Below are 15,846 nucleotides of genomic sequence, written 5' to 3' on the forward strand. Positions count from 1 at the left end.
GGGAGAGGAAAGAATGGAGGCAGCTGGAGAAACCGGGCTTGGGGGTTGTGTGAGAGAGAGGGGGACGAGGGAGAGTGAAAGAGAGAGGTGGTGAGAAAGAGAGACTGTGCAGAGAGAGTTAGGGGGAGAAATGAGGAGAAAGAAGAGGAGATAGGAAATGGGGAGGTCAGTTTGGAGTGGGGACGACAGCGGGAGTTAAACCCAGCTCCTGAGCTCAGGGCGCGGTGCCCCCACCTTCCCTGAGGACCAGTACTTGGGGCTGAGTCTGTCTTCCACCAGCTCAGCTTCTCCAACACAAAGACACACAACAACATCGGTCACTCTGCTGCTCAGCACGCTTTCAAGAACATTTTTTATTGTTTACAAATGGAAGTGATGGATACAGTCAGTGGGATGGTGCCTTTTCTCACCGGCCCCTGAGTTGTGAGAAACATTGAAATGTTTCCCTGTAAACCCGCTTGTGGGATAAGGATGTAAAAACCAGCGCTACCCTCAGTCTGTTACCATAACGACAGGCTGCTCCATCGCTGAAACACTGAACTGAAATAAGAAAATCCCGGATGGAGTGATTAATGAGGGAATTTGATTGATGGATGGATTTGGGTGAAGGGATATTTCAGCACATTCTTCAGCTGCTGCCTGAACTTAGTCTGGGTCACGGCATAAATCGCGGTGTTTGTGCAGCAACTGAGGAGCTGCAGCATGAAGCCCAATTCCTTCACAAAGTCATGGATAAACATAGACTTATACCCAATATTATACATCCGGTACCATATAGAATATACCATTACCGTTGACCATAACAGGATGAAATTGGCCGAGATCACAAACAGTAAAATGATGGATTTTTTTCGGTTTCTCATTTCTGTGTCAGACTGAGCGTCCCCATTGGTGTGAGTGCGGAGTCTCCTGCGGGCTCGGCTGGTCACTAAAATGTGTCTGACGGTGAGAACATTGAGCAGCAGAATCAGGAGAAATGGGACGCACGGGGTTAGAATGTGGTGGAGGAACTCGATTGTGACCCAGACACTGGAGGATGGAACAGCGTTTTTTACATCACAAAACCAGGGCTCGTTCATCAGCCGATACCGAGCCATGAGCATAAAATACCAGAAAAGGTCCTTTAAACAGCTCAGCACAGTCACTGCTCCCAGAACCACAGCCGCCGTTTTCTCACTGCAATATTTACTTTTCAGCTTCTGGCAACAAATGGCCACAAACCGATCAAAGGTGAAAGTGACGGTGAACCAGACAGAGCAGTCAGTGGCTGCATAAAGCAGGACGGCGTGGATATTACACACGGGGACGGAGTACATGAGGAAATGAAACTGTTCCCGATAAACAATGGGAATGTGTCTCAGGATCAGGTCGAGGATAATGACCAGGAGATCCGCCGCTGCCATGGCCCCCAGGTAACGTCTGACACATGGAGACAATCCACAATCTTTATAAAGCAGGACGTAGATGGTCACTACGTTAACTGTGAGGAAGGAAAACAAACCCATTATCCATCAGCCTGGAGGCAAAGGGACCCGTTTGATCGGGGACCCAGTGAGATTTTCAAATGTGTACCTGTATTCAGGGATTTATTAAAATAATTGGAGCTGGAATCACAAATGGGAAGGTCGGAATTACTGACAAAAATGTGACATAAAACACAAAAGACCCTCCCTCTCCTAACACACAGAGACACATCCAAAGGGACAGATGGTTTTTGGAAAATTCCTATCCACTCGATCACTCACGAACAGATACAGGTCACTCCTTCCCAGTTCCTAATACGGAGGATGGAAACGTTGCTGTCCTGAAGGATTCTCTCCCAGTTTCCTGAAGACACACGGCGTTTGGAAATTCCTGTATTTTTGTCTAAATTGTTGTCGATCCTGTGTTTATTCAGCAGGGTAAGGGTCACGCACTGCGTAACCATACAGAGTCAGTGTTTATTCAGCAGGGTAAGGGTCACTCACTGCATTGATCTATAATCCCGGACTAAGTATCTGTCCAGCACAGGGAGCTGTGCAGACCACAGCTCTGCATTGATCTATAAACCCAGACTACATACCTGTCCAGCACGGGGAGCTGTGCCGACCACAGCGGTGCATTGATCTATAAACCCGGACTAGATATCTATCCAGCACGCGGAGCTGTGCAGACCACAGCAGTGCGTTGTTCTATCAACCTGGACTGGATATCTGTACAGCACGGGGAGCTGCACAGACCACACCATTGCATTTTCTATAAACTGAACCAGATAGTCTTACCAGCACAGCGACCTATGCAGTGATCACCCGTGAATTAATCTGTAAACCAGGAACAGCTATCCTCCCAAAATGTAGGACTGTGTACACCACCCCAGTGCATTGATCTTTAAACCAGGAGCAGTTACCCTCCCAGCATGTAGGACTGTTTACCACATCCCAGTACATTGTTCTGGAACACTGTGTTAGATTCCTGCCCAGCGCGGGGAAACTTGCAGCCCATGCTGGAAATGACAGCATGTGCAGCCCCCATCCATTTACAGCTCCACATCTCCATTATGCCATGACAAGTGGTTGTTGTGCGTGTGAACATCACTGCCAGAGAGAGGTGGCGGGGGAATAAGTTAAAATATCACCACATGGGAGGTGTTTGGGAAGTAGACAGAGACGGGGAGACTGAGATACAGTGTCATGGAAGGATGTGTTCCCAGGGTTCAGAATGTTGAAATTGCATCCGGTAACATGAGGCAGTCTTCCTTGGAAAGATTGGGAAAAGGGATATTGGTGTGAGGTGAAATGATGGAGAGTTTTGGATGAACATTTGTTCTACAGCTTTGTAAATCGGATTGGTTTCAACAGAGTCCAATGCTCATTGAGCAGATTCGAACAATAATTTCTCTCAGTGCCATTTTCATTGAGTTTGACAGAGGGATCATCCGCACGAGACCGAGCTAGTTTCCTGGTGCTATCTTATCGGACTCACCTCATTAACTACCCACCCCACCCCATGGTGACCCTCTCATTCAATGCCAGCCTGATTCTTCTACCCATCATGACTGAAGGTACTCACCATCGCCCGGATACCCCTAGGTATTCCGTGACCCCTGGCACTCGTGCCATCTTTAAAAGGCAAATGGGCACAGAGTTGAGCTTTCTCTGTTAGGAGCTGCCCTGCACAGTTTACCCCGAGCATGGCAGATAAGTGGCAATTACACCATGGTTTGTCGACAGGGGCACAGTGGGCCTGGTAGATGCGATAGTACAGAGGGGGACCATTCTCTTCCCAGAGGGGTCCACACCAGCAGACCCACCGAGCACGGTCTGAGCTCACCACCCAGATCAGTGCAGTATAGTTCAGAAGAAATGTCCAGCAATTCAGGAAAAGCTCTGTCAGCAAAAGGGTCACCGTGTACTCTTTGCTCCCTCACACTCATTTTATATCTGTTATCGCACCTCCCCCCCCCCCCCCCCACGCCGCACGCTCTCTCTCCCCCTCTCTCCCTCTTTCTCTCCCTCTCTCTCACTCCCTCCTTCCACTTTACCCCTCACACTAATAACACTTCATGGATACAACACTGTAGACTGACTCCCTCCGGACCTCTTGCCATGTCCCCCACCTACACTGGCACTTCAATAGGGCCACCCACTCCCACCGATTCTCCATCCGTTGCTCCCATTCCAGGAGAAACAGCCTGGAATAGGACAGAAATGACCAAGCCGGGTGGTGGAGAGTCCGATATCCGTTCCCTCACCACACCCCTCCTCCCGCCATGTGGGGAGGACCCTGGTAGGAGCTGGAGAGGACAGGGACACCTCGTGTGGAGATTCTGAAACATCCACGTCCCACCAACCGAGCAAGGAGCAATTTCAGTGAAGGACAATTCTCACTTTAAAATCTCTGGCAGCTCCGTTCCCCCACCCCGCCCTCCACCGCCGCACCGGCACAACTGAGATGCCGTAACCCTGATGCCATCTCCCTTTTGTGTCGAGCTGTTACAAATGGAATCTCCACGGTCTCGGTGAGCAGGAGGGGGGGCTCACAACACATCATCACCGTCACCTCCCAGGAAGGGAGCACGGTGACTCCCTCCTACACCGTCCCCCAGTAAACAGCTCAGATACTGTAACTAATCTGGGATAGTAACTGCTCTCCTCACTTGTCCTGATATCTGTAACAATCTGTGCTCATATACACGCAGCGCTCTCTGCTCCTGCCCGCCCCCCCCCCCCCCGTTATAATGGCACAGCCTATTTTAAACTGTCTTTCATTGTCTTTCCTACCAAAGTGTATCACCTCACACAGCTCTGCACTGATCCCCATCTGCCATAAACCTGAACACTACACCAATGTGTGATTGTCCTGTTAGAGTTCCACACTGTCCTCCATAGACTTCAGAGTTCTTCCAGGTTCGGTGCCATCTACAAACATTGAAATTGTCATAGCCTCACAGTCCCCATGAAACAACTGAAATCCTGTCCCACATACACGAGTGAGAGCAAGTGAAATACTGATATATTCTCACGGACAGAGTCGAATAATGACATGCTGTCAATGGAGCAACATAAATCCTGACACATACGAGACAGAGTAGACGAAATATTGACAAACCACAGAGCAAGAGAAATCGGAGAGTTTCCATTTATCTATATTCATCAGGGTATAATGTGATGAAGTTGAAAGTGTGTACTGTATCTTAAAGCGAGGGTGAATGCTGTTCTGAACTGAGAGCTTACAAGCACCTGTGGTATGACAGGATGGCAGACCCTGAAACAGTATATTGCTGTAGAGCTGGAGTCGGTTAATAAGTGGTTAAGAAAAAGAGGGTCCCAGAGTTGTGAGCAGTTGACGTAAAATGTTCACTTCCAGAGTGGAAAAATAAATTGATGCTTTTATTTAAACAGTGGAATTTAGCAGATCTGTCACTCATATTTTAACAGTTTCCGAGACGAATTGAGCATTTCTTTATGTTTCAATTAAGTTACCAGATGAGCTTCACACCGTGTCCTAACAATTGCTGTGTGTGTATCTGTGTGTCTCTGTATGGGGAGGTCTGGCAGTCTCTGTGGTGCTTAAAGTGATGCAATACCTCCCTCTGCTGGGCTCCCCACGCCACTGTACAGGCATTGGCAGAGGGTGAAAACCAACAGAGATTCATTCAGAGAGGGGGCCGGGGAGGACAGATGCTCATAGCATCATCCAAACTGATGTCTTGTCCATGTACTGATCTAAATGTCCTTAAACGTTGCAGCTGTCCCTGCTCTCACCACTTCCTCTGGAAGTTCATTCCACACACAAGCCAGATTGTGTCTAAAATATTTCCATCTCATGACTTTTGCAGATCTTTTTCCTCACACATTAAAATATCCCCCAGTTTTGAATCCCCACTTCTGGGAAATGACATCAGCCCTTCCGCTTATCTGTACCCCTCATTATTTTATAAACCTATGTAAAGTTACCCCTTAATCTCATATTCTTCAGTGAAAAAGGCCCAGCCTATCCAGTCTCTCCTTATAGCTCAATCCCTCCTTTCCCAGCAACATTCAGGTTAATCTCTTCTGAACCTTCTCCAGCTTAATAATATCAAGGTCAATAATATCAAAGTGAATAGTCCAGGAATTTTCTAAGTGTACGGGAAGTCCAAAACTAGAGGACATCGGCTTAAGGTGAGAGGGGAAACATTTAAATGTGACCTGATGGGCAGCTGTTTCACCCAGAGGGTGGTGTGCCTATGGAATGAACGGGCAGGATGACCAGACTGGACACAGTATTCCAGAAGAGGTCTCACCAATATCCTGTACAAGCTCGACATTGACGTCCCAATTCCGATACTCAAAGGTCTGATCAATGAAGACAAGTGTGCTAAACATCTTCTTAACCACACTATCTATATGAGATGCAAATTTTAAAGAATTGTACCTGTCGGCCTAGGTCTCTGTTATACAGCACTGCCAAAGGCTCTACTTTTAATTGTATAGGTCCTTCTGTTGTTTGATTTACCAAATCCAATACCTCACATTAATCCAAACTAAACTCTATCTGCCACCCCTCAGCCCAGTGTGCGATATTACTGCCACCCCACCACCCTTCTTCAATTTTAAAACGCCCATCCCTCTCCAGGATGCCTTGATTTTCACAAAGATCCTGAGCTTGGTTTGCCTTGTGTGGTTAGGGGGAGGAGGGACAGATTGCAGACACAATCAGTGGGGAGGAGAGGTTGACTGTAATCAGCAGCCAGGTGTCATTTCATGGTTTTAGGAATAGGGCAGTCGCATGTTCGATGTGGGTAAGAGTGATCGGTGTTTTGGGACCAGAAATTAAGCTCTTCCTTCGTCTCTGGTGTTCAGTAATAAATATCTATTTGAGACCCTTCATTGGGCAGAGTGTGTCTGCAGGATTTCTTTCCCTAATATTGCAGACTACAGATAATAGCGATTAAAGCTGATCATAGTTAATTTCGATAGCACAGCACAAACACTCAATACCAACAGATGAGACAAATATCTTGCATTTGTTTAACAATACAAAGTGTTTTTTGTAATTCAGTAATGGTAACCTGATTATAATAAATCCACACCGAGCTGAAAGTGGGCACTAAAATATGACTCAAAATCTGGGTAAGGTAGTGTGGTGGATAATGTACCTGCCTCTGAGCCAGAACTCTGGATTTGATTCCAATTCCTGAACTTGTGTGGTATTGTTCCTAGCTCTGGACTAGAAGGCCTGGATTCAAGTCCTGCCTGTTGCAGAGGTGTGTCACAGCATGTCAGAAAAGGCTGATGAACAAACACACAGGAGAATACTGTTACAGCTTTATGGGTATTGCTGAATGATGTTAGTGTCCCTACCTCCGGACACAAACGTCTAGGTGTAAAGCTCACAGATGTATCGCGTGATACATGTGAACAAAATGATTAAAAGGGATTTAGAATTGTGACTTGATGGAGAAGGAAGAGGTGCCAGCATTGCATTTCAGAATTTAGGCCCAGGATGACTGAAAGCACAGCTCTTCGCGTTGATTGGGGTCACATCTTGCAGCAGTATAAACTCAGGATGGTCATGGGCGGCACGGTGGCACATTGGCACAGTGGTGAGCACTGCTGCCTCACAGCACCAGAGACCAGGGTTCAATTCCCGCCTGAGGCGACTGACAGTGTGGAGTTTGCACGTTCTCCCCGTGTCTGCGTGGGTTTCCTCCGGGTGCTCCGGTTTCCTCCCACAGTCCAGAGATGTGCAGGTGAGGTGAATTGGCCATGCTAAATTGCCCGTAGTGTTAGGTAAGGGGTAAATGTAGGGGTATGGGTGGATTACGCATCGGCAGGTCGGTGTGGACTTGATGGGCCGAAGGGCCTGTTTCCACACTGTAATGTAATGGATAGGGTGAGTAGTCAGAGTTTTCCCCCAGGTTAGGGTCGTCCAAAACTAGAGGGCATTGGTTGAAAGCGAGAGGGGAAAGGTTTTGATGAGGCCTAAAGTGAACATTTTCACGCAGAGGGTGGTGCGGGTCTGGAATGAGCTGCCAGAGGAAGTGGTGGAGGCTGGTACAACTACAGCATGTAAAAGGCATTTGGATGCTGACAGACCTGCCGAGCTTTTCCAGCAATTTCTGTATTTCTTTTTAAAAATGCGTTCATTTTAACACAGGTATTCTGAATAAATTAAACATTTTATTTTTTCAATGACTAGGGACGTTTAAATATATTTCAAATCGACCGAGACCATTTTCTGCTAAGTGTATGGCTCTCTGTATGACAGCAGCAATGCTGCACCTGCATGGAACAGGGAATGTGATGGAGACATTGTTTTGACAATGTACAAGGAGACCTCACATGATCCAGGTTGGGAGAGGATGACATTATTGTGTGGTTCAGCTCAGAGAGGGAGACAATGTAATCTGCCCGAGAAGAAACGACCTATTGCACTGTTTTTCCTTCATCGTTCCTCATCACAGCACTGTGTGCAAGCTAAAAAAACTCTACAGTCATCGTTCCCATTCTTATTTTTATAGAATTTCTGCAGTGTTGTAACAGGCCTTTCGGCCTAACAAGTCTATACCCACCTTCCCATCCCATTCCCCTATATTTACCCCCGACTAATGCACATAACCTAGAAATCCCTGAACACGACAGACAATTTAGCATGACCAATCCACCTAACCGACACAGTTTGAGCTGTGATAGGAAACTGGATCACCCATTAGAAGCTCACAGAGGAAAGTGGAGAATGTGCAATCTCGACACAGAAAGTCATCCAAGGCAGGAATCGGACCCAAGTCCCTGGTGCTGTGAGGCAGCAGTGCTAACCACCGTGCTAACCTTTGCTTGACCTTGGACCAGAATTCACTGGAATCTACTCACTGCCCGAAGCAAAGGGAATTCAGCCAAATCCAACAGTCCCAGGATGAAATCCCATTGCTAGCAGCTTTGTGAGTAGAATATCTTCAGAAGAGAATAATATGTTGGACAATCTCAATTTTTTACTTTTGTCATGAGTTACACTAATATTTGGACAAAGTTCTTTCAAATTAAAATTGCAGAGAATTTGTTAACCGGTTTGTGTGTGTTTGTGAGTGTGTGTGTGTCTCAATGTTTTAAACACGGAAATATCAATTATATATTTGCAATACCCAAACACTTTTCCATTCATCTTTCCATCAGAGCTTGAGTAACATTGCTGTGGATCATAAACTTTTTAAAGAAACTAGCCTGACTTGTTGCTAAAACTGACCCTGACACAGTCTGAGACCGATATCATCGGCCATATTACCAAGCTGGTTACATTTAACATTTGTTCTGAGCAGTGGAGGAGTGGGACTAGAAAGGAAACAGTGACCCAAAAGTCGGGGAACTATAGACCAATTAGCCTAATGTCAGTGGTGGGTAAATTGTTGGAGGAGATTCTGAGGGATAGCATTTACATACATTTGGGAAGGCAAGGGCTGATCGGGGTAGACAACGTGTCTTTCTGCATGGGAAATCATGTCTCATTAATTTGGTTAAGTTTTTTGAAGAGATGACAAAGATTGATGAAGGCAGTTTGGTAGATATTCTATATGGACCTCAGCAAGATGTTCATAACATTCCGATTGGTAGACAGATTAGTAAGGTTCAATCACATGGGATACAGGGGAAGCTGCTCACAATTGGCTTGAAGGAAGAGGGGTATTTTTCAGATTGGAGGCTTGTGAGCAGCAGTGTGCTGCAAGAATCAGTACTGAGTTCAGCATTTCGTCATTTATATCAAGGATTTGGATGTGAACATTGGGGCCATAGTTAGTAAGTTTACAGATGACATCAGAGAGATGGTGTAGTAGATTATCTCAGAGTACAACGAGACTACAATTATATGGTACAAAGGGGCAAGGAGTGACAGATGAAATTTAATTTAGATAAAGACGAGGTTTTGCATTTTGGGTAGACAAATCAGGGCAGAAATTATATACTTAATGGTAAGGTCCTGGGGAGTATTGTGGAACAAAGGGACCTAGGGCTGCAGGTGCATTGTTCCTTGAAAGTGGAGTCGAAGGTAGACAGAGTGGTGCTGAACACACTTGGCACATTTGCCTTAATCAGTCAGAGCACTGAGTATAGGAGTTGTGGTGGCATCTTGCATCTGTGGTAGGAAACTGAGCGCCCATGAGAAGCTCACACAGACAAGGGGAGAATGTGCAAACTCCACATAGACAGTCACCCAAGGCTGGAATCGAACACACGTCCCTAGTGCTGTAAAGCACCGTGCTACCCTTTGGAGTGTCCCCAACCAGAATTCACCGGAATCTCCTCAGTGCCTAAAGCAAAGGGAATTCAGCCAAATCCAACTCTCCCAGGATGTTGGTGAGGCTACTTTAAGAATACTGCGTACAACTTGGTTGTCTCCAGAAAATATTTACACGGATGTTCCAGGACTGGAGGTTTGAGCTTCGAAGAGAAGTTGATTATGTTGAGGTGCTTTCTCCTAGAGTGTCAGAGTCTGAGGGGTGACATTATAGAGGCTTATAAAATCATCGGAGGTATGGATATTTTGAACAGCCAAGTTCTTGATCCCAGGATAGGGGAGTTCAGAACAAGAGGGCGTAAGTTGAAGGCGAGAGGGAGAATGATTTAGAAAGGACCTGAAGATAAATGTTTCACGCAGAGAGTGGTGTGTGTACAGAAATTGCTGTCAGAGGTAGTGATCAAGGAGAGTACAATCACAGGAAGAATATTGGCCAAATGCTGGCAAATGGGTCTAAATCAGATTTGATATCTGATCGGAGTGAACAGATTGGACTAACGGGTCTGTTTCCATTCTGCATGACTCTCTGATTCTATAAGAGGGATGACGAAAAATTCTTAAAGGAACTTTCAAGTGGCGGTTCTCTTCACTTTTTATTGTGCCTCTATGTTCAAATGGACTGAAAGCTGTGTTAGTTAGTTATTTGACAGGGAAGTGAGTCACAGATACTTGGACACAGACTGGAAAGTGGGGCTGAGACCACAACCTGATCAGCCACAATCTTAGTGCCTGGTGGAGAAGGCACAAAATATGTAATGACCCACTCCTGCTCCTCACTCCCATGTTCCTGTGTTCCATTCAGCCCCTCAAACTTGCTAGACAGGAACAGTTGGAGGCTACATACAATTGTAATCTGATGCACAGAAACAGACGAGACCATTCAGCCCTTTAAGGATGTCACGTGCTTTGAAGTGATTTGGGAAATGAATTGAAAAATTCAGGCTGGGTATGAAAGAGGCCCGTCATCTCTCTTTACAGAGCTTCCCATCTCTGAAACTTGTGTTTCATTTGTTGATCATGTTATAGACCCAGATTCACTATGAATACAGCCCATAAACCTCACCAAAGATGTCTCACAAAATCCTCTGGTCTCACTGGCTGCAATATGCAGTAATTGCACATTCATAAAAATAACAGCCACTAACTTTCCAATAACAGAATGTGAGAACATCAGAAACAGGGGCAGGTCCTTCACTCCCCAAGCCTGCCTTGCCCTTCACTAAGATCATAACTGATCTGCTCTTGGTCTCAAATCCTCTTTCATACCCAATTCTTCTCCGCCCTCAACTCTCTGACAGGTCAATATCCATCTACCAACTCTTCAAATACTTGAAGCCATCTGGCTCCCCGAACACTCTTGCAAACAGAAATCCTGACATTCAACACCACCTGTTTGAAGAAAACACTCGCTGCTCCTATAATATGCTCCTATTGATATGAACAAAAGAGGCTGACACAAGGGTTCAGGTAAAAATGACTGGCCCTGATATCAAGGCAGTGGTTGCCTTCTGTTGACATCATGGAACTTAGAAAACTGGATATAATGGGAATCAGAGTAAACTCTCCAGTGTTTGTAGTCAAACATAGCACAAAGGAAGATGTTCGCCATCTCAGTCCTGGGTAAGCTCTGTGGGAAATCGTCAGGGTACCTTCCTCTTCACAAACAGCTGTTTCATCAATGTCTCCCCGCCCCCACCCTCCCGACCATAAGATCAGAAGTGGGGATTTTCACTGAAGATTCCACAATGTTCAGAATATTTTGTCCCCCCTCTGCTCCTGAGCTGGTCTGTGTCCATGTGCAGCAAGACCCAGACACCACTCGGGTTTGTTCTGTTAAAGTGTCTGCAACATTCGTGTAACAGCACTGCCTGGCATTGCACATTGCCACAGTAAAACAAGAGTTCATTCAGCACCTCACGCTGGTTTCACAGGAATATGAGGAAGTCATTCAGCCCCTTGACAGTATTGGAGAAGAACAGGGACAGCCCATTCAGTGCCTCGAACCGATTACTCCGGAAGACAAGGAGTGTAGTGTGATGGACCACACCAGAGCCCCGCGAAAATAATTGAAGGCGGTAGCCTAGACTCTAATATTTTCAAATTTTAAAGGAAATCTACACTGTCTGTTCCAGATGCAATGTGAATGGTCAAACTACTCGGTGTGAAACAAAACACCATTTATTTAAACACAGAAGATAAAATGAAACAAAAAAAAGAGACATTTTGAATAACGTAATTCTATTGGACAAGTTAACAGAATAATAGATCTAGGAACTATTACTAATAAACTGCTCCAATATAGGAAAATCGCATAAACACAGCCCCTGACAAAAAGGAATATTCAGACACAGATTGTCACAAACATTTCCCCAATCCAGGAATTAAAAACAGCATCAAGAGAAAATTCAGAGATAGTGGCAGCCAGGAGACATCTACTGAAGCTTCCAACTCTGTACAGACCCCAATAGTTTCTGATGTTACTGAGAAACCAAAACCCAGTGATCCTTATCTGTGAGAACTGGCCACACCCATTCAGGCTCCATTAAAATAAACGTAAGGCCTTCCTAGCTGTTTACTCCAGTGGTCCGAAGTAGCCAGCTTTGTCACAACCGTTCAATATCTCTGTTAAAAGAATCGAGTAGAAAATAACCTCTTATGCTACAGCATCACCACACTTGTCAGCACATGGAGCTGTCAAACAGGAACCAGGGGTAACCCAATCAGGCCCTTGGCCCTGTCCAATCGGACGAGGAAGAAGTCAGTCAGTCCGTTGAGTCACTGACACAGCAATAGGATGAGGCCATTCATTCCCCTGAGTCAATTACACAGGAACAAGAGGATGCCATTCAGCACCTTGAGCCACTTATACAGGAATAGGAGGAGGCCATTCCTCCTCAACGCACTTACACAGGGACAGAATGAAATAATTGATACTGATTCCTGATGAACGGCTTATTCCCGAAACATCAATTCCCCTGCTCCTCGGATACTGCCTGACCTGCTGTGCTTTTTCAGCAAACGACGCTCAACTCGGATCTCCAGCATCGGCAGTCCTCACTGTCTCCTAATAGATGCTCGAACATGATGAACAAGTGGAGCAGAGGCTGCGCAGACAGACTGCTCAACGTTGTTCCTCGTGCCTCCGTTGCTCATGATACACACATGGGACTTTAGCGTGGTTTTCTCGCGGTGAGGAGAGAAGCCATATATCTTGTGTGAAGTCTCAAGAAGGCATAAATCATCTCCGAGAAGACAGCCTGGTGTTCACTATGTAGGGCGGAAGCTGGTGGGAATGGCTACCTGTTTCAGATGGAAGGTATTGTGGCTGCTGTTGGGGATTGTTCACACGCCGACTTCACATTAATGTCGGGAGAGTTAATGTAGGCATATAAACTATTAGGAAAGTCACATTAGACTGATTAATGTACTCTCTAAGTTCAAATAATGATGATATTAATCATGTTGATCTTGTCTAGTGCACATCCTGTTCAATGTACCTGTATGCCTTACTCTGTCCAAGCCTATTTCCACCCTATGATCTGTCTGGCCATGCTTACTATGACCTGCCTCCACTGCTCATAACTAAAATGTTTCCCTGTACTGAGGTACACGTGGCAATAAATCAAACCAATTAATCCTTTGTAAAGTATGGAATTTCTCACACTATCAATGTCTCTTTTGGAAATAAGTGATCGCTGCCACTCCTCTTGTTTCAGCGTCACCATTTCTCCATCTCACACAGCTCTACAGATTAAACACTCAGCTTCTTCACTCTATTCTCATGCTACCATCATCCGTGTCTGTTGTAAGGAGATCATTCCTTACAAAGGAGATCAACTCTGGAGAGAGTGCCCCAATGCTCTCTCAACACGGCTCTACAACAGCAGGAAGATGGCTTTACTTATGCACTCGACTCATCATACAGTGAAGGACAGTATACCATTGACTGCACCCATTATTACACAGGGTTTGATTCAGAGCAGTCCGCAAAGACTTCTGAGTGGGAGATCATGCGTCCCAAATTTGTTAGAGTTCTTTGATGAAGTGACCAGGAAGGTTGACGAGGGCAGAGCAGTAAATGTAGTCTCTATGGATTTAGTAAGGCCTTTGAGAAGGTTCGAGGAGAAAGTTAGGTCTGCAGATCCTGGAGATCAAAGTTGAAACTTTATTGCTGGAACAGCACAGCAGGTCAGGCAGCATCCAGGGAACAGGAGATTCGACGTTTCGGGCACAGGCCCTTCTTCAGGTTCCTTTGAGAAGGTTCCACATGGCAGGCTGCTCAGGAAGGTTGCATCACGTGGAATACTGGGGGGACTGGCTAATTGGATACACAGTTGGCTTGATGGTAGGAAGCAGAGGGTTTAGTGGAAGGATGCTTGTCAGACTGCAGGCTGGGTCCATTACTGTTTGTTATCTATGATTTGGTTGAGAATGTACAAGGTATGATTAGTAAGTTTGCAGATGACACTAAAGTAAGTGGGAGCATGATCAGTGAGGACGTTTATCAGAAATTGCAGTAGAACCTTAATCAGGTCTGGAAGAGGGCCGAGAAATGGCAAATGGAATTTAATATAAATGTGTGTGGTCTTGCATTTTGGAAACTCAAAGCAAGGTAGGAGTTTCATGGTCAATGGAAGGGTCTAAAGGGGTACAGTGGGCAGAGAGACCTTGGTGATCAGGTGCACACGGTTTTTTAAGAGTGGAGTCACAGGGAGACAGGGAAGTGAAGAAGGCTTTTGGCACATTGGCCTTCATCAGGCAGGATATTAAGTATAGAAGTTGGGAATTTATGTTGCAGTTACACAGTATTTTGGTCAGGCCACACTTGGAGTATTGTGTTCAGTTTTGTCACCTTGTTATAGGGAGGATGTTATTAAATTAGAAAGAGTGCAGAAGAAATTTACAAAGACGTTGCTAGGACCCAATCGTCTGAATTATAGGGAGAGGTTGGACAAGCTAGAACATTTTCTTTAGCGTGTAGGAGACTGAGGGAGTCCTCATAGAGCTGTATAAGATCACGAGGGGTATGGATAGAATTAATGCTCTCAGCCTTTTTCCTCGGTGCAGAGAATCGAGGATTAGAGGAGATCAGTTTATGGTTAAAGGTGAAGGAATAAAAGGCTACCTGGGGGACCAATTCTTTACCAGAGGATGGTACGTTGTTGAGCTGCCAGCAGATGTGGTTGAGGGGTATACATTAACAACATTTCAAAAGCATTTGGTTAAATATGTTGATAGGAAAGGATTGGAAGGATGTGGGCCAACTGCAGGGAAATGGGGTTAGCGTGGATGGACATTTACAAGGTAGAGTCGAACCCCTCTGTTAATTAAAACCAAACACCCAGAAAAAGCTCACCTCACCTCATAACCTGTTAAAATATGAGTGACACAGATATCCTGAATTCCACTATTTAAACAAAAAATAACAAGTTAGTTTCTTAACTTTAATAGTGAACACTAAACAACAACTATTCACAAATACAAGCCCCTCTTTTCTTAACTGCATATTATCTGACTCCAACTCTGTAAAATTATGCTGTTCCAAAAACCCACATATTAAACATTATAATCTCAAGACCACACAGTTTCTATCTTCCCCGCTATGTTCCCTCTTCCAGCTGCTGATCTCCCTGGGTCATTTTGTTTTTTTACTGCAAGTAGGTTTGACATGAGCATATATCTTTGATAGAGAGTGTTTGAGATGTCCAGTTAGCACTCCTGCTCAACAGCAGTTACTCTGTTGTTGGATGGCAGTGGCTCTCCCTCTCGTGTTCAAAATCCTGTGTTCATATACTTCCCATGTTACAATAAATCTCATACTTCCCAGGTGTCCAAACAATAATATCGAAATTCCGTTGGCTTCTGGTCTGTTAAGCGTTATTTAAACTCTTTGGTTGTATTTGAATTGTTGCCAAAACAGCAAACAAAACTCAGGTATCCATTTCCCAGCTAATAGTGACATGTGGAACAGTGTGACCTTTAGCTGGCATCTGTGGCTGTACTTTCTATTCAGCAAAACCCGTTCTGTCTTAAAGTGACCAGACATGCTTACGGCTTAATTCCCCTCCCCCCTTCAGAAATAAAATGCACCATCAG

At 45.3% G+C, this 15,846-nt stretch overlaps 1 protein-coding gene across 1 annotated transcript in view; it reads right to left on the reverse strand.

Moving 5' to 3' along the window:
* Positions 1–569: 569 nt before the first annotated feature.
* Positions 570–15,846, reverse strand: part of LOC148134148 (putative G protein-coupled receptor 139) — an 80,095-nt gene continuing 64,818 nt past the window's right edge. The window contains exon 2 of the mRNA XM_087985682.1: positions 570–1,480. Within this exon, the coding sequence (XP_087841808.1) occupies positions 570–1,480 (911 nt within the window). The remainder of the gene's footprint in view (positions 1,481–15,846) is intronic.

Source organism: Chiloscyllium plagiosum, unplaced genomic scaffold, assembly GCF_037043375.1.
Source record: "Chiloscyllium plagiosum isolate Xiang-an unplaced genomic scaffold, Cpla_swu_hap1 HiC_scaffold_69, whole genome shotgun sequence".
Lineage (NCBI taxonomy): Eukaryota > Metazoa > Chordata > Chondrichthyes > Orectolobiformes > Hemiscylliidae > Chiloscyllium > Chiloscyllium plagiosum.